At 33.4% G+C, this 22026-nt stretch overlaps 4 protein-coding genes across 5 annotated transcripts; all 4 read right to left on the bottom strand.

Annotated features, from left to right (window-relative positions):
* Positions 1 to 6969: 6969 nt before the first annotated feature.
* LOC105156528 (cAMP-regulated phosphoprotein 19-related protein) lies at positions 6970 to 9314 on the bottom strand. 2 transcript variants are annotated; one of them, XM_011072685.3, is made up of 7 exons: positions 9178 to 9314; positions 8377 to 8537; positions 8123 to 8185; positions 7824 to 7871; positions 7676 to 7729; positions 7308 to 7377; positions 6970 to 7215 (listed from the first exon to the last, which is right to left on the bottom strand). In XM_011072685.3, exons 2-7 carry the CDS (start codon positions 8524 to 8526, stop codon positions 7106 to 7108), a joined length of 495 nt encoding a protein of 164 aa, XP_011070987.1. In that variant the 5' UTR covers positions 8527 to 8537; positions 9178 to 9314; the 3' UTR covers positions 6970 to 7105. The 2 variants fall into 2 exon arrangements, with proteins under 2 accessions (XP_011070987.1, XP_020547686.1); XM_020692027.2 differs by having other exon boundaries at positions 9117 to 9263.
* A 2090-nt stretch (positions 9315 to 11404) lies between these two features.
* Positions 11405 to 12519, bottom strand: PNSL2 (PsbQ-like 2). Its single transcript, XM_011072684.3, has 2 exons — positions 11967 to 12519; positions 11405 to 11846 (listed from the first exon to the last, which is right to left on the bottom strand). Exons 1-2 carry the CDS (start codon positions 12447 to 12449, stop codon positions 11748 to 11750), a joined length of 582 nt encoding a protein of 193 aa, XP_011070986.1. The 5' UTR covers positions 12450 to 12519; the 3' UTR covers positions 11405 to 11747.
* Positions 12520 to 13906: 1387 nt separating this feature from the next.
* Positions 13907 to 15924, bottom strand: CYP704B1 (cytochrome P450, family 704, subfamily B, polypeptide 1). Its single transcript, XM_011072683.3, has 5 exons — positions 15687 to 15924; positions 15093 to 15389; positions 14599 to 14985; positions 14327 to 14527; positions 13907 to 14095 (listed from the first exon to the last, which is right to left on the bottom strand). Exons 1-5 carry the CDS (start codon positions 15879 to 15881, stop codon positions 13907 to 13909), a joined length of 1269 nt encoding a protein of 422 aa, XP_011070985.2. The 5' UTR covers positions 15882 to 15924.
* A 3322-nt stretch (positions 15925 to 19246) lies between these two features.
* LOC105156525 (NAC domain-containing protein 1) lies at positions 19247 to 20972 on the bottom strand. The gene is made up of 3 exons (XM_011072682.3): positions 20576 to 20972; positions 20212 to 20492; positions 19247 to 19954 (listed from the first exon to the last, which is right to left on the bottom strand). The coding sequence occupies exons 1-3, from the start codon at positions 20739 to 20741 to the stop codon at positions 19544 to 19546; spliced, it is 858 nt and encodes a 285-aa protein (XP_011070984.1). The 5' UTR covers positions 20742 to 20972; the 3' UTR covers positions 19247 to 19543.
* Positions 20973 to 22026: the final 1054 nt, after the last annotated feature.

Raw genomic sequence — 22026 nt, 5'->3', positions numbered from 1 at the left:
AAAATTTGGTTGTCGGCCACAATTGTGTAAACGATCGTTTTCCAGTACGTACAATCATAATTGATATAACAACCTCGATCTTTTATACTTATATTAAGACTCAGATCACTAATCATTTGCTCAAAGAAAGTTGATAAGGGTTCCACGTGAATCCATTCACGCTCACCATTACTTTATTTTTTGATCTCTCTCTCCCTCTAAATGTAATTTCAATTAATTTGTATAGAAAAAAATAGTTAAAATAAGTGTAGAGCATGCGCATAAAGAAAGTAGTGTTATGTCTTAACAATCATTAATCAACAACTGTTTTGAGAATAAGAACAGCACAAAAGAGACGACGACCAACTCCAAAAGGGAGAATCAAAGGAATGGCTGCTAATATTTCATAATATGCTTGACCACGTCCATCACCACCACCCTAATCTCTTTATTATTAATTAAAAGCATTAGCCCATCTTTATTTCGAGTGATGTGATTAAAATAGAATGTATTAAATTGTGATTAATATCATGAGTTTATTGTAATTTGATTGGTTGATTTTAGTTATATTGATGCATTGATTGAATCGATATCGCTCAATTTATTGAGATATTAATATAATTATGTAGTTACCTACCTACTGCTTCAGAAGAAAAGAAAGAAAAAGAATGTTAAGACTTTAGTCTACTATTGTGGATGGAGACATACTACATTCTACTATAAATTACTTACAAGATTGTCTACAAATTGATTTATTAATAGTTTTTTTACATAATTAAAAAAAACTCAAATATGTAATTTCTTGATATTGAAAACATATTAATTTATCCTTAGAAATATTCTGCAGTCGTGTTTTTCTTTCTTAGGAGAAAATTATGGTTATAATTAAATTATTGTGCTCCTTAATTTAAGGTTGCAGACAAAAAGAAAAAAAAATAACAACATATACATAATGTTTGGATTCGTTTTTTTGAGTGTTTTGTGGAAATAGAGAGAGAAAAACAAAGATAAACAAGTGTGTGTTAGAGATAGTATGTATGTTTGGATTTGTTTTTGGAGATAATTTAAAATAAGTATTATATATTTAATGTTGTGTTTTGGGAGACAAAAATTACTATTCATTGTCAAATCATGTCTTTGGAGATAATTTAAAATAAGTATTATATGTTTAATGTTGTATTTTGAGAGACAAAAATTACTATTCATTGTCGAATCATGCCTTTTTTATACATATTTATGTATATATGTGTGTATATATATATATATATATATATGTTTTTATGCTAAAACAGTTAAAAACACCTAAATAAGGTGTTTTTGAATGATAGCAAACATTGAGTATGTTTTGACTCATTTTGAAAATAAGTTGGAAATGAAAACAAATATAGTGATATTGTTTTAGACGGTAATGGTGGATAACAACTGGGCGTCGCGGGTCCTAGGTCCTAAGTCCTAAGTCCTAGTCTATCAAAATGACAAAAATGCAGTAGTCATTAGTCATGCAACAAAATAAAAAAAAAAAAACAAGCCAGCTCATGCACATGCACATGCTCCTCATTTCACTCTAAACTGTGTAATTCATCTTTTATTTCAAATTAATTTCACCACCCAATAAATACGAGGTTAAATTTAATATGACCAAAGACTAGTCATTATTGATTCTAATGCATAGACATTTCTGTTAATGCAATCTGGTTATCATATATAATTGTCTGTTAAGTTAATTCACAGCAAATAAAGATGCGTGTCTGGATCAGAATTTCCATATATTAAGAGATAAATGAGGTAAATAGGAAAGGCGCATTTTTAAAACATTTGAAATAAAAAGGTCCATTTCCTTTAAGAAAGTTTGGGTAGCACTTTTTAGGCCTAATTAGTGTCTCGCGACTTCACTTTAAGAAAGTCAGACAACGCACATGGATGAAAAAGTGACCTCAAGAAAGGAATTAAAGATGAAATGGTTACATGCAGTCTCATGTGTAAGAAGAGTCAATTTTAATGTTGTTTCTTCTATTTTCTTTGTTGGATGTATATAGATTAACACATTATTATCATCATGGACCCATTGAGCACATGAATCAATCTCTTTCTTTTATCACCATCCTCCCAACCAAATCAACATCACAACCTAGTCTCTCTATTTTACACACGAATTCGGTTTGTGACAACAAAAAACTCTAATTAACGATATTTATAAAGTTAATTCTGTATGTGAGTATTTGAGATAGAATCAGCCTCAGGAGTCACACCCTATATGAATGTGAACGGGTCGAATGAGGAAGAACGTAATGCTCCCGCTTCAGTTGATATTAGTTGGATAAGGACATTGAACCTCAAAGTTTCTAACTAATAATTTAAATTCTATATGATGAAATTTGTAATAATGAGAAATATGTTATAAAGTTTTGGGAGGTACCTAGTAGTAGTTGCAACACTATTGGGGCATTAATTAGGAAAGGCATATTAATTGCAATAGTGGTAGCATCAGTATTTTGGGTGAGTCATTGACTTATAAATGTAGGATGTTGGACCAAAGGTTGCACAACACATTTTCTTGCATGCATGATTAGAGGAGCTTGTGAACACCTCCTTAGTAATTGTAATCCACAAATGTAGAAACAGAGCCCTCATGAGCCAAGAATTGTGATGGTCGGCATATATAGGATATCTCTTTTATGGCTAAAATTATATAAATGTGGTCAGCCCTACCTAGCACTCTCCCCATCCAACTTTCTGTTATACATATATATTATCATCATTTTCAAATTTTAATTTAGAATGTGAAAAATTATATTTTTGAGTCATGTAACTATAGGTACTTCATCTACACATTTTTTTTTTTTTATTTTTTGTTTTCAAGAATTATGTCATGAAAATATTCCATTTGGTACTTTTTTTTTTTTGACAAATTTAATCTTTTGATGATAATTTTAATGCTAACGACTGATAGTGATAGGACAAAAAATGAAATCTATTTCAGTATGAGCGGACTAAAATTATCAAACATGACCAAAATTTGCTAGATACGAACTAAATGTTAGATGTTCAAGATTAAATTTATCAAGAAAAATAACTAAATGTATAAATAGAGTAAGTTATAGAATCAAAATGACTAAAACCTATCATTACATGATAGAAAATGTAATGTTGACTTTAAAATAACTGTATGCCAAAAACCTCATGAATGTGGTTGTATGTTTGCTATTAGGGTAAATTAATATCACTTTTGGTCTCTTAACTATGTCATTTATCCAGATTTAGTCCCTCATGTTTCCCCTCAAAGTTAGTCCCTCAAGTTTATAGATTTCATCAATTTTGGTCCCTTTCTTTACCTATCGGTTAGTTTTCACGGATTTGTAAAAAAATATATATATACTTTTTTGCTAACATAAGAACTCAAAACCATGACCTTGCATGAAGAATTAAGTAGCTTCACCACTCCACCAAGTACACCATTTGATATTTACAAAATGAAATATTAATTATACATAACTGTAAGATAAAAAAAGATGTTAAGAAATATCTCAAAATTAACCAATATCAATAATTGTCATCCTATATATCCTAAAAACAAAAAGTACAATACAACAAACCAAAATAACATAAATGCCAAATAATTTCATAAATCACAACACATAAAATTATTTTTGAATGATGTTTTGACTGATGTTCATAATATTTTTGAGATTCTTTTTTTTGTATTTGATGACATCACTTTTATGTATTTATTTATATGTTGTGATTTATGATATTGTTTGGTGTTTGTGTCATTCTGATTGATTACATTTTAATTTTTGTTATCAGGATATATAAGATATCGTTGATCGATATTGATTGATTTCGAGATTTTTCAGCATGACTTGAGATGTTTTTTAACATGATTTTTTGTTTTACTATATGTATAATATTTTACATTTATGTATAAGTAATATCACATATAGTAAAATAACTAAGAGTTGTATATGGTGGAGTTGTGAGACTACTTATTTCGTTCTGCAAGGTCACAGTTTTGAGTTCTTATGGTAATAGAGAATTTTTTTTTTTGAACAATCCGTTAAAACTAACGGTTAAATAACAGAAGGGACCAAAATTGTTGAAATTTATGCAGTTGAAGGACTAAGTCTGATGAGGGGAAAATATGAGAGATTAAATTTGGATAAATGGTATAGTTGAGGGACCAAAAATGATATTTACCCTTTTCTATTATAATAATTTTTCTTTCTTTATCTAGTTTGAATGTATTTATTAATTTGAATTATTAGTATATTGCATTTAAATGTTGAATCATGTATTGAATTGCATACCTAAAAAAGAAAAGAAAAAAAAAAAAAGACATGAACGGTGACTATCAACAATTTGGTGTTGCATAGGGAAGCTGACGTTCAGGCACATGAAAACATCTGTTTCTGCCATTTTCACGTTGATGTTTCAACTTTCAATTGTCCTATGGGGATGCAAACAGTATCACATAAATTTGGACAAAGCTGCAATGCCCCACCGAAACTTCAATTTTGGCCGAATTTCATTTGCATTACATTTATTTGGTATCCATAATTCTACTCAATAACTTTATGAAAGAATTGAGTGAATATTATAATATTGTTTATTAAATTTTAACATTATTTTATTTTACGACATTTAATGACGTTGAAAAATTAGTGCTTTTTTTTTTTTTTAAGGCAAATGTAAATGTGAAGACTACTGTTACTGGAACATCTATCTCTATGTATCTTCAATCACACAATTCGTACATAGGCCTAAGTTGTCCAGGGCACACTTGCAAATACTTATTTTTGCAGGGTTTGGATTAAATAGCCTTCTCCTTAAGCACGTCAGCACACTATCCAAAATCCGAAATCCCCAGTCCAACCTCATACCAACCCATCGGGCCTGTACCAGAACAACGATGGTATTAGGCCTGTCAACGATGGTATTAGGCCTGTCAACGAGTAGGGGTTTGGTCTACCAATGTCCATATCCTAGGAATGGTACGGCCTTTAAACGATTGACAGTTGAATCGTAGTCCTACATCATTAGGGGAATTTATTTAAAAAATGTAGAAAAAAAAATTAGAAAAGTAATGTATTTTAAAAAAATTTAAAAAAGTAAGTGGCACTACGGTTACTCGCGGCGGTGCCACAATTTTTTATTTTAAAAAAAAGATTCTCTATGTCACCGCGGTGACATAGTTATTAAAAAAAAAAATTAGGTGACAATTTTTTTTAAAACAAAAAAAATTATTTTATTCCAACGATGAATTGCTGCCAACTTCTCGTTAAAATTTCGACATCATCATGGTGAGTTGTCAACCATCAAATATACCGTTCGACTCCCCTTGATGAGACCAACATTTCCTCACAAACAATTTCAAGTTTTATCAATCATAAATAATGAATTTTTAGCACAACCACCGCACCTTTCGATCGTTGATTCGTCGCCACCGGAGCGACCCACGATCACAGACCACCACCACTGGACTCGTCTCGAACTAACAGTTCTAACAAGACCAACCTAGTTCAATTTTATTAAATATTTGTCGAGATATGAAAATTTTAAAATTTTTCCACCGAAAATTCGCGCTAAAGCTGTTTGCTACCATTTCTCCATCATCAGGACGAATCACAGATTGAGACCATAGCAATTCGAATTCTATCGTCCCAACGATTCCAACAAGACCAGTTTTGCTCAATTTCATCAAGTATTTGTTTGTTCAATTAAAATTCATATGTTTCAAAATAGTTATAATTTTATTTAATTAATTAATAATACTATTTATAATTAATTAATAATTAATAATATTATTTGTAATTAATTAAATAGAATTTAATAAAATTATAAATATTTTAAAACATATGTATTTTAATTGAACAAACAAAAAGAAAATGATTTGGCAAACAGTTTCAGCGAATTTTTGGTGGAAAAATCTTCAAATTTTCAAATCTCAACAAATACTTGATGAAATTGGGCAAGACTGGTCTAAATAGTATTATTAATTAATTATTTTTATAAATAGTATTATTAATTAATAAATAGAATTTAATAAAATTATAACTATTTTACAACATATGTATTTTAATTGAACAAACAAATACTTGATGAAATTGAGCAAGACTGGTCTTGTTGGAATCGTCTAGACGACAGGATTCGAACGGCTATGGTCTTAATCTGTGATTCGTCCTGACGGTGGAGAAATGGCAGCAAACAGCTTCAGTGCGAATTTTCGATGGAAAAATCTTCAAATTTTCATATCTCAACAAATATTTAATAAAATTGAACTAGGTTGGTCTCGTTAGAACCGTTAGGTCGAGGCGAGTCCAGTGGTGGTGGTCCATGATCGTGGGTCGCTCCGGTGGCGGTGAATCGACGGCCGAAAGGTACGGTGGTCGTGCTAAAAATTCATTATTTACGATTGATAAAATTTGAAATTGTTTGTGGGGAAATGTTCGTCTCATCAAGGGGAGTCGAACGGTATGTTTGATGGTTGACAACTCGCTATGATGGTGTCGAAATTTTAACGAGTAATTGACAACAATTTGTCATGAAATAAAATAATTTTTTAAAAAAAAAAATTGTCACCGTGTTTTTGAACGGCGGTAACACATTAAATTTTTTTTTTAAAAAAAACAATGTCACCGCGGTGATATAGAGAATTTTTTTTTAAATAAAAAATTGTGGCACCGCGGTAACCGCGGTGCCACTTATTTTTCTAAATTTTTCCAAAATATATTACTTTTTTATTTTTTTTTGTTCCAGCATTTTTTAAATAAATTCCCCCCTATATCATCCTAGGTTGGGCCTGCTGTCCTAAAATGAAAGTGGCAAAGACTACCTTACTTGGACATTCCAATCCCAACAACTTCATTTGGATTAGAATTATGAGCCAGCGGCATATGATATTTCCAGGATTATAACTTGAAGATGAAACAAGATGCACAAACTTATTCACTTTCCTCTGCTTTCCTTATACCTTCATGCTTTGAGTCTTGGATGCAACAGAAATCATAGAAAATTGTCTTAAATAAGTGGATACGGAGCAATTCGTTTATGACATCAAACCATAACGCTACAACATGCATAACTTTGAATAGAAGAAGTTTACATTGTTTTTGTTAACTCAGACGGAAAATCAGATTTGGTGGTCCTGATTCTGGGAAGAATGGCTGTGGCTCTCGATGCTGCCATCCAAAGTACTGCCTTGATTTTCAGCAGAGTTCAAATTATCGGAGTTGCAACTATCTGAGCGAGGCAAGTAAAAGTTGTCAAGTTATTGTAAAGAAAATGTGAGTGTAAGCATCAGTTTATAGAAACTTGCCATTAAGCATTCTTACCTCCATCATCATCATCATTATCTGCAGGTGCATACGCTGATCGGGAGCGTACTTGCTGATGTGGTGTGGGCTGTCAAGATTTTCACGAATAAATTTATTAAACATCCATAGATCCACATTCTTGTTTCTTCTCCCTTCTTAAGGTTCAATCAAACACGCCAAACTTCCATAATTCGTTTCATTTCGTGAAATTATTACACCCTCAAGAACTCTTTGCTATAAATTAGATTATAGTTAGAGTACCCTTTTAATCTTTATAGAACTTGATGCCTGGGGAAAGCCATGGCATGCCTTGATATTCTCCACTTAAAACACAATCCGAAGTGAAATGAACATTGTAAAAGATGTACAGGGAGAACATCAGATACCTGCAATTTAGGGCGAAGAGCTTCTAGTGGTCCTTTGCTCTTCTGTGCCCCTGCCTGACTCATACAAACGGGCACAATCCATGACGGTATTGACATTCAACATCCAATCACAGGTTTTCTGTTAAGTCAAGTAGAAAGAGTTACTTACCTTTCCCAAAGCCCAATCAGCAGAATCGAAAAAAGCACGTTCGTTGTCCTGGCCACATGAGAAAATCGGAAAGTAGCAGCTGTAAGTGGCTGAAGTCTCCAGGTGTGTTTGGATCTCAGAGTTTTAGTGATAAGTAGGTACAGGGAAAGGGAGAAGCAGTCTAAACAAAGCATTATATTGTATTATTTGGAGTACGGAAACATTTTTTCCTTAGTGTTTCCTTACTAAAAAAGCCCTTGATCCAAACATAGCATTAGGTCTTCTCTGAAAAATTTGAGAATGAGCAACAATGTAGTTACCTTGGAGATTAATGGGGGCTTCTTTGGTACTAAGCCACCATACTTTTTCTTGATGATCTCCTCCTGCCAAAAGAGGGTGCCTGTGTTATTGCCAAAAATCAAAAGAAGAACGAAACCAAAATCGGGATATTATGCTTCCAAATTGACTGACAACAATCAATCTACAGATTCAGGCTTCACGAATTGAGGCCATTTTTTACCTAACCAACATAAGAAATATCTATGGGACTTCAATAAGACTTTTTTGGATATACCTCCTGCTGCTGGGATGGCATTTGGTTTTCCTCACATATATCGACACCTTTTGAGTCTCCATTCGACAAATTCTCAGCCTCTTCAACTTTTGGAGCTGTGTCCACAAGATTCATTTCCTCTGCTGCAGCTTCATCATTTCTCTCCGCCATTCTCTATGTCACTACACATGAGTACAAATTCAGCTTCTACTCATAGTACAGCACCAGATCATATAGTTCTTGGCTTTAGCACAGATGAAAACAGATTTTTGCATAAAAGAATGTTCTCCTAACACCCATCTTTCTCTTTCTTTTAAAGTTAACTCAAAGATTATTTCTGCAAACCTAAGTATGATACTGAATATGATCAAGTTCCTGTCTTGTGTTCAGTAAGCAACTAACAAGGACATTCGGACAACTTTACAATTTTTCCTTAATTTATACTCTGATTTACTTACTACATAAGATTGAATGTATGAAGATCTAACATGAAAGAATAAACCAGAATTGAAGAATCATGTAAAACCAAAAGATCAGTAAGTTCCCCTGTTTTTTTACATACAGGTTTCAGAACTATCGTCGTCTCTCATACTATTACATCAACAAAACGAGGCCCTCGTAGTAAACATTAACATGAGGTAATCAGTTGAAAATTTTCATTTCAAAACTTGCCAAGCAGTACAAAAAGATGCCACCTTTAGAGTTGAACAGTAAATAGATATATATTTGATAAAACCCAAGATATCTACTCTTACACTTACAAGAAATCTTTGTAATTCCCGGAGCAAAGAACTAGATTAGAAAGTGATTTGAGGAACTTACCTGAACTTGAAACTGATACAATTATGGAAATCCGAGGAAGAAGAAGAGAAGGTGATGGAGACAAAAAAAGAAAGACTGCGTTTCAGTTCAGCTACAATGGAACAAAGAGTTTCTGTTGGCATCTGTCTACTGGTGCGCACTTTTGGGCTTGGGCCATCCATATGTCATCAATCTCTTAAGAATGTCATATAGGCTTTTCATTCATTTCAAGAACTGACATGGTTACTGGCCCAATATCTTATCAAATATTCGTAGTTTTCAAAGGCATTTTTGTTCTCTAACTATACTCCATTCCCATTTTAATTTTTAATTATACTCTTAACAACTCTATAAAGAGAAATGACTAAAACAGAAATTAGTAAGAGGACCAAAAATCATTTTAATTCTAAACATAAACTAACAAGCGAATTATGTAATTTCATGAGTCGTATAATTCTACCAAACATGTATTTGCATTATTTGAATCCAAATCAAATGGTTACTATAGTAATATTGTTGTAGGAGAATCAGACTATTCTCCGGATCCCGAAATTTATATCCCAATACGCATATCATGGTACTTAAAAAAGGTTATTTACTTGATTACATATGATATGTTTTGGACCAAAGATTTGTAGCTAGAGGTAGTAGTACTGTTCTAACAACCATGGACAAAATAGAACAAATTAATAATAAATCTCAAATGATGAATATATTATAATTTAATTAAATGTATGAAGGTAGCGCCATAACTTTGTTGGGAAGCAAAAGCTGAAGAGAGGTTGTCCAGCAGAAAGAGGATGGGTATAATTGGTGGGCAATGTGTAGCAATTTTGCCTAGAAGTGATCACTTCCCATCCCTTATCCATAATTCGAAATTAGTTTATAAAAGTGATAAGATGTCACGTTTGTAACAGCTTCAAATCCTGAACCGACAACAGATAACGCCTAAAATCTGGCTATTCTCAACAGCATAGAAATGCTGACCATTTTCGCCCTTCTTCACTGTCATATCATCACCTTCTCTTTCTCCATCCTTCCATTTCATACCTAGCTAGCATGGAGTCTTGGTCTTTATATATCGATCACATCCAATCCAAGTTTAAGGATAAAGCTAACAGAAAACATCAAGAAACACAAAATCCTTTTATTCTGCAGACTTCGTCCCTTGGATTCAAACACAAAACCCTCTTTCTTCATTTCAAAAACATATCCTTCAATTTGCTTTTATGGGATGGCTATAATTACCTGAATGAAGAAAGGGTTCTTTAAGGTCTGTTGCAAGAAGAATGTAAAATCATCTTATGTCTTGTATGTGCATACGACGCATGTGTGGTGCAGCCAAGGATGACTTGCCGGCAAACTTCTTTTCATTTTTATTTTTTCTATTTACTTGGGGTAAACGTACTGTTACTAAATATAAACGGAAAGGTTTACCCAAAACAAAATAACAAATAAAAGAAATTAAGTTATATATTATACATTTGATGATTTTAAACATAGATGAGATCTTGTTGATTAGCATGTATGGATATTTTTGTGTCAACTATTTCTACAAAGAATCGGCAAGTCATTTTTGGCTACATTTCAATCTCGTATATACATGTCAGATGTATGATGATATAGATCAGTGGTTATCATTCAGCCGATTAATGTCCAGCAGAATGCCAAAACTACAAATAGTGTATCAAAGTAAGTTTCTCAGTGCATTCACTCAATTAATTTTAGCAGCATTAATGTTCCTCTTTAATATATCTTTTGTCTGAGAGGAAAACACAAATCATTTTCTCATTATGTTCTTCTTAATCAATTTCTAATTTTGTGATTACATGGCAAAGAACTTCTAAACTCACACATATATATGTAAATGTGTATATATTGCCCAATATGCATTGAATTCTAGAGTGGTCATCAAGATTCCCGTTACAGAAGGTTGTTAAGGGCACGTTGATCATTTTCCTTTGTTATCTCATTCTGATAATTGTGACATATCTATGCAAAGTTCTTGGAGTAGATCAAGTTTAATAGAATTCTTCTTGGAGCAAACCAAGTTTGCACCATCAGTAATACTGCAGACGATGAACTTATTCGACATGGGATTTATGAGTTTGATCCAACGCCAAAAGATCAGTATATGGCTTGACATGAAGCAGTCCAATGACCAGTTCCTGTGCACACATTGAAGACAGCGATCCCAATGGTAATTTGTTGTATGAATGAGGATCCATTACAACATTTGGCAGACAAATTGTCCAAGAAATTTTGACTTGAAATGCATTGTATATAACTAGATTTCAGCTTTACTGCTTGGTTATGGTTTAAGCATGTTACAATGAAACAAACTGTTGGTACTGACTAGTGTTGGCAAGTCTCAAATACTAAAGAACTAACATTCGATCTCATTGACAGCTGACAAGAATGCCATAACAACAATTCAAATGTGCAAACTATTCTTCTTGATGAATGAACTTCAATATACAGGAGGCAATCCCATGCTAGAAAATTTCTGGAAGAAATTCTCCTTCGCTAATTCCAAGACACCATCGATCAATCAACTCAGATTTGTCTGCCAAACAGGTAGGTTCCTTGTATTATGCTAACAATGCCACAAGATCATCTATTGATTTCAATGTCTTCTCGTAGTATACATATGACTCGTAAACCTTGGGTGTCCGAACGTAATAATCGAACTGTATCAAGAAATCATCATATCAAACATCTACCTTTGGCAAACATATACACAAAATTCCCGGCACTTAACCATAAATCAAAAGAAACCAAATCAGCTAGCTTGCAAACTGATAACATACCTCAGCCATGTTGTCTACCAGTTCATTAGCAGTTTGAACATAGGATTTTCGCCGGCTTTCAGGCACCATAGACATGGCAGTTTTCATGTCCTGAGAAAGGTAGGCTTGTTTTAGTCGTATGTAAAAGATCACATACCTCCAAGACATGCTCTCCAACATGCCCCTAAGGTCATGAAGCCCTTCTGCCGTCTGCCGGATTCTTGCAACGGCATCTTCAGGCGACAGGCCCGGCTCGAAGAACCGCTCCTTTAGAAATGAACGTGTTCCCCAATTTTGAGCTAGTGCTAATGGGGTGGCCTGCAGGCCTGCTAGAGCTAATGAAGTTGTTAGGAATGTGGTTAAGAATTTTCGTCGTGGGCTTGGGTTTTCTTGATCTTGCAAAGTAGCTTGGGTTCTTGGGAAGAAGTGGTGATGGCGTTTGTGGTGGTGCTCGGCGGTGACGTGGTGGCGGAATGGGGTTGTGGAGTTTGTGATGGTGCTCATGGTCTCTAAGTCAGGAGATAGAGTTCAAGATTGTTGCTAAGGAGAAATGGCATGGGGCAACAAATTTGTGGACGGTTTTTGGTGTTTGTTTACAACATGGGCCTTTGCTTTTGGTGACATGTCATTTTCATTATCCTTTTAATTTTGGTAAACAATTATTTCTAACAATTCGTGTAACCTTGCATCTTCTAGTTAATTAAATAAATGGTTAAAACAGCGATATAACGTTGAATTGTTCATTAAGCCCAATTTATTTTATGATACTAGCCGTCGTGGCATGTTATTTTTACGTACTTAAAATAAATAAATATTTTATACTTTTAAAATATATTATGATAAAAAAAATATTATATAAACCAACGCTTTACATTTCAAAAAGAAAAAAAAAGAACGAAAGCAAACAATAAAGAAAAGAAAACCAGCTTAGAAATATTCTCGCCATAACAAAAATATTGGTGTAGCGGTGTCATAAACCGTCATTTATAAATAAAGAATATCTTTTTTTTTTTTAATAATAGTATAGATGAATTATTTGGATAATAGGATAAAAAATTGTATTAATTATATTTGGTCAACGCAATTCAAACGACGATTAAATTCAGTGAAACGACATTGAGAGACTACGTGAAGCCAAGCCATGAACATTAAACGCCGTCGTAATACAGTCAAATCCCTAACTTTTGCTAAGATCTCCCCAAAACCTTTTTTTTTTTTTGTTTTTTGATAGGGATCTCCTCAAAACTTAAAGATGCTACTTTTTATCCATTTTTCTAATCAGAAGAAAGATAATGTTTCAGTTCTGGTAAAACCCAGATTGTTAAAATAAGGAGCTCCGGAAATTTCAGTGTCGGCTTATCGCCAATCGCATACTATGTAGCAGTTTAGCTTTCGGAATCACCTGCGAAATTAGTTTGAGTTTCACGCCACAAGCAGAATTAAGAGCGCTGGATTAAGTATGTAATTTGAATTCGTAAAGTGGACAGGGGTTTATGCATAAACTTTCTTGTATGGACTATCAAGTTCATATTTATCATTGTTGTTTAGTTTATTGTATTTATCAGCAATTGTTCTGCATTTGTGTAATTTGGGCAGAAAATTACGGGGTAAATGGACTCTCGTCTTTCTGATAGCCCTCTTTTATTCTATCAGATATTTATCTGACGCATAGTTTTATTCCCAAGTTTTTAATCTTGAATAATTACTTGCTGTTTCTCGTTAGGACTGGGAGATGATGTTTGCTTGGCTTTCTATATCTCAATACATGTACAGTATTTACTATGTTCTGTATGATTTTTGTTGAACATAAGTACAATCCTCGGATAATTTTATAAGCAAAATTAATCAAGAATAGAACACAATGACAGAATTTATCAAAGGAGATGAAGCCAGGCCCTGTCTCTCTATGCTTCCCCATGAAAGCTTTGGATTTTTCATCAGCTGTCGATATTATGTTTAAGTTAAGAATCTTGTTGGCGTCTCGAAACTGTAAGCTTCAAACCGTGTGCCATTGAGAGAATCGTCATCATCCTGTATGCCACTAGGTGCCCTGGCAACAACTTGAATTCGTAGAATCTACACAAAATAGCAAGTGCCATCTTCATCTGGAGATATGCAGAGTCCTTCCCCAGGCATATCCTTGGTCCTGCCTGCATACAATTTAATATAACACCTCCGTCATGGTTTCTAGATATCCATTGTAATTAGTACTTCTATGATTGTTTCAAGAATAGAAAGGAAATCCTCATGTTTTTTAAGTCGTTATTTGTCCTTGTTTAGGATTCTGTTTAAGCAGCCCACTGTTGTCTTCCTTAGCTTCTCCAATGTGAAACATGTGAGTCAATTGGAGTTTGCAATGTGATCTAATATTCTAAATATACCTGGAATGCAGTGAATTTGAATGGAGATGAATTTTGGAAGATCCCGTCTTTCAGCCATCTCTCAGGGTCGAATGAAGCTGCATCTGGACCCCAATTGTACTCCATTCTTCCCATAGCATATGGAACATAAGTCACCATCCCTCCAGCCTTTACTTTGGTTCCATCTGGTAAAACATCATCCTGTATGATGCCTTTCGGGTCCTGCAAATCAGATACTCCTAGGATCAACTTCTGCCATTGTTTTGCATCAGATTAACCGAGAAATCACTAACCTGAGGAACAGCAGGGTACAATCGAAGTGTTTCTGTTATCACAGCATGCAGGTAATATAATTTCCCTATTGAGTCGTAGCCTAAAAGTCCTGCAAATTGCATTGCTTTCTGATTAAATGATTCTGGATTCTCTTTGTGATACTTAATTAATGAGATACCCTCTTCTTCGGCACGATCTTCCTCAAATCTCTTTAACTCTGAGTAAAGTTTGTCTGCTACATCTTTGTGGGTCATTATCATGTAGATAGCCCAGGCAAGGGTTGTTGCAGTTGTATCACGGCCAGCAATTACAAAGTTTAAAACTACATCTCTGAGGCTTTTGTCAGTCATGTTGCTCTGGGGATCTCTGCTAAGCTCAATGAATCTCGACAATATATCGTGCTTGACCTGATAATTATTGACAAATAAATAGCAATATAGTAAAAATAAAAAGTAAGCAAAGAAGAAAATACAACTTTTATTGATAGGGTGATATCAAGTCCAAATTTAGTTACCTTTTCATCTTTGTTAATTCCTTCGGTTTCTTCTATCTCAGCTTTCCTCCTTTTGATGACAGAGAATGTAAAATCATCAATGGTTTTAATACTTTGGTCAAGCACGGCCTCTGATCCCACATTGAAAAATTTCTTCACTTTCCATAGAGGATCAATAAATCTGAGCGTCACTATAGTGTTTGCCATATCAAAGGCCTTTGCAAATTGATTATCTGGTAAATCAGGAACCAGAGTTCCTATCTCCACACCAAATCCCACCTTACATATTGAGTCAAGAGTCATCCGCATCAGAAGTTCCTGAAAAAATCAGAATTTGACTGATAATATATTATTCTTAATAACATCCTTGGATTGTATAAACAAGTGTATGAAGCCAAATTATGTTCAGAACAATGTCATTATTCGTTCTTGAGTAGTTAATTCCTTTTTCAAATTATTGTTTGGACAGTTATTATACGAACATAATATTGCTTCCTATGTCTCTGATATTGCCTCCTCATCTTAAGATGGTAACCAAATAATCCCTCTTTTTTCTCATGTTTTCCCCTAGATTTTAGTGTGTTCGATATCTCCAACATTAACTGATTCAGATACCTGCATGTCTATTTCCTGATTGCTGTAAGATGCATGACATAGTATGTCAAAGAGCTTAAGGCTATATTCCCTGAAAACCACAGTACTGAAATCCCTCAAATTCTTGGAAGCAAACTCAAAGCTTGCTGTCTTCCTTTGTTTCCTCCAGAGCTCCCCATCTGCATTGAAAATTCCATCTCCCAGCAAGACTTCCATATATGAATGATAAACTTCGCCCTTAAATAAATAAGAAGAAGAAAATAAAAATAAAATTCAATATTTGGAAATAAAAGAAAAAAAAAATAGAAATATATCACTTCAGATAAGGCTCATGTAGATATCAGCAGAAAGAAGCTCAACCAATCAACCATATTCCACATGTAAGACTAGTAAACATCCCCAGAAAGTTGGATCAATGATTGATGAACATTTAGTCAAATTAGAACTGCTCTGGTGCTTTGAATTTATTCCAGAAAGTGACATAAACTGAGTGATTAAATGACGATATTTTGTGCTCACTTTTGGATAATTACTGAAGTTTGTTCTCAGGACATGCTCCACATTGGCTGGATCTGCAATGTAAGTATAAGTCGTGAACGGCATTGGCACGACTACAGTTCTTGACTGAGATAAATACTCGACCATCCAATCGTGCATCCTGTCGTAATTCACCAGCTGCTCGATGGCGGCCCCCAAGAACGGCCAGGTTTTAGGACCTTTTGAGTTCCTCTGTTTCAACCTGTGGATGAAAATCCATGAAAATAGCATGATGGAAAGCGTTATGATGAATGTTGAAAGGTTTCCCTCCGTATCCATCATGATATCGAGCAAAAATTGCTCTTTTTCGATTTATTTCTACCAGATATATAGATGGTAATGGTTAAATTGTTGAGATCTTGGTATTTTACAAGTAGCTATGTTTACTAAACAATCTTGGCATGCTTGCTTGGTCAAAAGAGCACTTCATATTCTTTGTCCCCCCAACCTAATCTGAGTGATGAGTGAAAAAAGAGAGGAGAGTTTTATTTACATGGCTTCTTCTTCTTTTTTTCATTTAATTGGGATGAGAATTATTAGAAGTGTGTTTGGTGTGTCATTGACATGGAACAACAGGTTCTTAAGTATTTTCCTCCCCCAAAAACATTCGGATTAGCACAGACTGCATACTCTATAAATATGCATGAAATTTTGTTTATTTAATTCATGATATAGGAATAACTATTAATTAAAATAATAGAAAAGGTTAATTTAATTTGATTGGAAAAGAAAAAAAGTGGAAAGAGAAAGAAATACAATTGAAATAAGAGAAATAGTAGGAAAAGTGGGGCAGTGGGAAACATGTCAACTTGTGAAAGGAATAATATGCTAAACTTATGAAAAGAGTATAGATAATTATCAAGTTTTCAGCTTAATTTTTTGTATTATAATTCAATAATCATATCATTTTTGATAACTTAGTGATTTTTAGGCCGTTTCGGATGAAACAAATTAGATTTGAGAAAAAGGAGGATTTAAAGTAAGAATTTTGATTGATTCCATATTAAATAAGTTTAAAATTCATCATATTACTACAGAAGATAATTTAAAGTAAAAGTTCAAGAATTTAAAATATTTTATGACATGAATTTATCTAAAAAAAAAATTAATACGTTTAAAATTTTTGTTTTCCATCAAAATATTTCAATTCAAACATAAGATTAAAGACAATGAATTTTGCAACTCATTGCAAATGAACCAAGCAAATAAAACTAGTTATTAATTAGGTAAGAAATAAATGGTACTAATTAAGATTAGCCATCTCATTAATTTAATTACAGAAATTTTTTTACTCAAATCAAATTTGAGATCCAAATCAATTATAAAATAAATATGATATATTTCTCATAATTAATTATTTTTTATAAATTATATATTAATTATACAATAAATATATATAATTAAATCAAGTTAAACCAATCACAATTGGGATTAGATATTCCCCTCAGTTATGTTGTGGAGCTTGAGATATCAAAAGTATTTCCGTGCTGACCTAACCTAAAAACTTTGATTAAATGTAAGCCACGAAGACACATGTCAGTCCATCAAAATTGGTTCTGATCCTAAAGCAGCTTTACAATGTCAATGTCATTCAGATGTATGATGTTAGTACAAACACTGCATTCGTCTACGATGATGCAATAAAACCCGCATCCAGACAAACCAAGCGGTTGCACTCACAAAGACTTCCAGGGCAGTTTTGTTTTTTCTTGTTAAATTATATATTCTTCATCATTTTCTTGATTAATCACTTATTTTTCCACCACATTGACCAGTATCCTTTTTGTTTAGATTCTTTAAAAAGAACAAAAATAATTATCATAATATAAATTTTAATGTTATTTATTTTTATCCAAAATAAAATATACGATTCCTTTAAGATGTTTCTTGAGCTCCCTACGATCTTTCCAGATATCAATGAGAAGAAACAAGAACGCGAGGCTAGTTGGACACGTCCTCGACTAAGATCCTCCATCGCTCAAGTCAATTCGAGTTCGAGATGTAAGGAAGCAACCTTAAGCAATAAATGAAGTAGAAAGCACGTGTCATACCATAAATATTTTGGAATGTGCTTCGCCAGGTAGGCCACATACTGTCATCTAACAACTCACGTTGTCAGAGATCGTGTGATGAGATGTTAGACACGTCAATCAGGTCTAGACACCTGGTTGATGGAGCGAGTCGAACGGTCTGATCTGACTCGATTAGAAACACGCGGATCCTGGGGTATTTTGATATTTTTGCCCTAAATAAGGGCATTTTTGTCCTTTTCTCTAATTAGTAAGTTATATTCCTATCATATTCCAAACTCAATCAACCATATATCAAATGTTATTAAATTTATATGACCCTAATATAACTATTTCTAAATTGTATCTTAACTAAATCCACCCGGAATCTTCTACTGCAAAAATTATAACGTTAGATCCCATGTTTCATTTATAATACACAAATTATATATGTATACAAAATATTTTTTTAACTATACAAATATCATGAAATAAAAAAATTATATATATATACAATCATTTTGTAATAAAATTTCAAATTGAATTACTTAACACATATAATTTATTTAAGTGTGAGTGAACTCCATTGAACTAAAATTTCCATCATAGAGAGTGTCTTTTAAAGAAATGTTGGGTTGATAAATATATAGTCCCTTGTATGACTGCTTAATAATTAATTAAAACTAAAAATAAGGAGTCCCTTCCCCCCCCCCCCCCCCCACGATTAGACAACTTGGTAAGTAATATTGTTTTGCAACTCGTGTTCACTTTTTTTCTTTTTGATAATTATGCAACTCAAATTCAGAATTATTACTTGAAAGTGGTTTCTTTTTCAAATGTAGTTGGTTTAACAACCTTTTTCCATGCATGCTTACAAAGATGTCACTGAAAGAATGGCTGCACCTAGAATTAATAATATATATATATATATATTTTATTCAATATATAAATAAAATAATTTATAAATTGTTTTGTACATGTGTGTATATATTAATTTTAATAAAAATTACAACAGAATATAAATAAAAGTTTCAATTAAAAGCGTCAACGTGTCTAAGAATTTATTTGGCACAAATAGGAATCTTTTACATCATTTCAAAACGAGACATGATAAATCGACAAGCGAATTGTAGGAAAATCTATGACCTAATCATCAGACACTCCTAATTAACACTATAACATTTTATAAATTAATTTTCCTACAAGCACAATCTGATAAGGCTTGTAAGATATTTGTTCTGTTGTGTACCGATCGAGATTGATAAGTTTCTCGACAGCAGTTGTTTTGTACACTTCCCTGCCTTCATTTCTTCCCCATCCCTAAATTTAGTTTCACTGGTGTTGATACAGTGGATTCACAAAAATTGGCTGGTTCACTTGAAACTTGACTGGCACATCGACGTATGGCAACTGCACTTGGCCTGGCAGTGGCTGATGATATGATTTCTGGGTGCCGTCGGCGGCGTCGCTGTGATTGGTTACTGTTTCTGATTGACTGCTGAAGCTTAAATTGTAGGAGGCATAATTGTTGTCGTCGTGGAGAAGTTGGGAGATTGAGGCCATGTAATCAAACTCCCAGAGATGAGTTAGAGAACAAGTCCTTGGGAATTTGTATGGTTGTGGATCAACAGCAGCAGTGGGCAGGATGTGGGCGAATGATTCCTCATGATGATTAAGTCTGTGCTCAGGAGTTTTTGCTTGATTCTTTTTCTTGTAGATTCTACACAGCACCCAATCATCCAACTGATTTGTATGTCGATCAAGAACAAGTAGAAATACATATTATTAGTCATTTCCTCGACCATGCTATGAATTAAACAAGTGTAATACACATCTGTCATGTAATCAATTATTTTTTTTGAATTGTACGCTAATCATGTATTGCATTTATTATACAATTAGTTCAAATTCGATCAAATTTAATTTGAATTAGAATATTTTAGATATAAAATGAAATATACATATAAATACATTGATAGTAAAATATGTATATAAGTTACCCTCATGGAGCCATTTTGCTTGTTGGGATTGGAGATTGAGTCAGTGAGTCGATATTCATGCATGATCCAATCAGACTTGACACCCTTTGGCGGCTTCCCCTTGTAAAATACAAGTGCTTTTTTCACACCCACAAACTTTGATCCACTATAGATGGCTTTATCTGTGCCTGTTGCTTTCCAATACCCTGAAACAGCTGCTCTATTCGGCCGCACTCCATTTGGGTATTTCCTGTCTCGAGGGCTGAAAAAATACCACTCATTTTCCCCGAATTCTGCTTTTTCTGCGCCAAAAAACCTAATCATTATAATCTGATCAAACGACGACAACCCACGTATGTGTGTACAGTAATTTTAGTATACTGACCAGGCAATTCCCAGGGATCGAATTTGTAGATGTCGACTTCCGGGATGATGGAGACGGGGCACGGCCGGGATTTAGCCTGGTTTCGGAGATAGTACGTGATTAGTTCCTCATCTGTGGGGTGAAACCTGAAGCCAGGTGGGAGATCTGAGCTGTTTCCTCCTACCATTTTCCGGTTTGTTTTCTGAAAGATTTGGTCCGGAAAAGACAAAATCAAAAATTAGGGTTGTTCAAGAATTGGTCAGTCAGTCTTGTTGCTGATGAAACCTTAATCCTATATAAGTTTTAGTTGGTGGTGGCTAGCCAGGGGAGAATTTTACGAGGAAGAGGGGAATGAGAGCTTTTGAAATGTTTGCAAGGAGCTGGCTGCCTGTTTTATATGGGAGGGATTTTTGTCATTTTATGTGCATGACATCACACCTTGGATTGGCTGTTATTTGGAGTTACATACATATGTACATATTTTAGTTATATGTATACCTAGTATTTGTAATGGAATGGGCAAATATTCCATGCCATACCTGCGGGATTATAGATTTAAAAGAAAAAAAATACTCTACTCTACTCTCCTTTTTTATTTTTCTTTTATTCCGAGAGAAAGTTGAATAACACTTGGGAATATACTAATATTCCTCTTTTAATGAGCTTTCTTGTTGCTTCGTGCTACTTTAACAAACTTGATTCGTCGACTCTTCATATTTTCAAATTTTAGGTCAATAAATGAGAATTAATTATAGAAGTGGCAAAATTCAAGAGTGAATTTTACAACTTTTGCTTCTAGCATGATTTCGTTTTAATTTTTTAAATAATTATTTTTGCAGGTAGTATATATATAGATATTTTATTTGTATGGTCTACCTTTTCTGGTTTCTTCTGAGAAAAGTAAGAAAATTGGTAGCGATAATTGGTTGCAGGCAGGACCAGCAGTCCATATATATTTGGCCACACAAATATCATATATTTTGCGCCTGCACTTTTCAGAATCGTCGATCTCGTGTCAAACTTCTCAGCCTCTTTGAATTATGTATATTGCCAAACAAGTTTAATTTATGAAGCTAACTGGTCAAATTAATTTCCTTAATGTAAAAATTGCTATATTATATTAATAATAATTACTTGTCTATTTTGTTAGTATTGTTCATTAATTATAAATAAATTAATAGTAAAGATTGTTGTTATAATTGTAATGATTAAGATCATAATATAATTATGATGGATTCACAAAAAAGAAATTACATTTTAGAATATTAAAGAAGTGATGGTATGATTTGCAGTAAACCCAATTATAAAATAAGAATGAAAAAGTAATGCTTCTTTCTACCTACCATATGTGGGAATAGTGACTAAGCCCACGTAGAAACAATTACTCATCTAGGGATGTCTATCAATAACAAAATAATAATAAAAAAAGTTGATTTATTATTTAAACTAATAGCATTGATTAAAAACTATTT

The sequence above is a fragment of the Sesamum indicum genome, linkage group LG2 (genome assembly GCF_026168435.1).
Source record: "Sesamum indicum cultivar Baizhima isolate 11 linkage group LG2, ASM2616843v1, whole genome shotgun sequence".
NCBI lineage: Eukaryota > Viridiplantae > Streptophyta > Magnoliopsida > Lamiales > Pedaliaceae > Sesamum > Sesamum indicum.
Note: the sequence above shows the minus strand (reverse complement) of the source record. Positions and strands in the feature narration are given on the sequence as shown.

Excerpts from the sequence above, each read along its gene's own strand:
- LOC105156528 (XM_011072685.3), bottom strand. The coding sequence starts at position 8,526 with ATGGCGGAGAGAAATGATGAAGCTGCAGCAGAGGAAATGAATCTTGTG. Across the intron at positions 7,872-8,122 it reads AGCCCCCATTAATCTCCAAG|GACAACGAACGTGCTTTTTT; the intron begins GTAACTACATTG and ends TCATGTGGCCAG. Across the intron at positions 7,378-7,675 it reads CTCTTCGCCCTAAATTGCAG|CCCACACCACATCAGCAAGT; the intron begins GTATCTGATGTT and ends AAATCTTGACAG.
- PNSL2 (XM_011072684.3), bottom strand. The coding sequence starts at position 12,449 with ATGAGCACCATCACAAACTCCACAACCCCATTCCGCCACCACGTCACC. Across the intron at positions 11,847-11,966 it reads TGGTAGACAACATGGCTGAG|TTCGATTATTACGTTCGGAC; the intron begins GTATGTTATCAG and ends TTCTTGATACAG.
- CYP704B1 (XM_011072683.3), bottom strand. The coding sequence starts at position 15,881 with ATGGAAGTCTTGCTGGGAGATGGAATTTTCAATGCAGATGGGGAGCTC. Across the intron at positions 14,986-15,092 it reads GAATTAACAAAGATGAAAAG|GTCAAGCACGATATATTGTC; the intron begins GTAACTAAATTT and ends AATAATTATCAG. Across the intron at positions 14,096-14,326 it reads TCAAATTCACTGCATTCCAG|GCAGGACCAAGGATATGCCT; the intron begins GTATATTTAGAA and ends AATTGTATGCAG.
- LOC105156525 (XM_011072682.3), bottom strand. The coding sequence starts at position 20,741 with ATGGTAGGAGGAAACAGCTCAGATCTCCCACCTGGCTTCAGGTTTCAC. Across the intron at positions 20,493-20,575 it reads CGATCCCTGGGAATTGCCTG|AAAAAGCAGAATTCGGGGAA; the intron begins GTCAGTATACTA and ends TTTTTGGCGCAG. Across the intron at positions 19,955-20,211 it reads AGCAAAATGGCTCCATGAGG|TTGGATGATTGGGTGCTGTG; the intron begins GTAACTTATATA and ends CATACAAATCAG.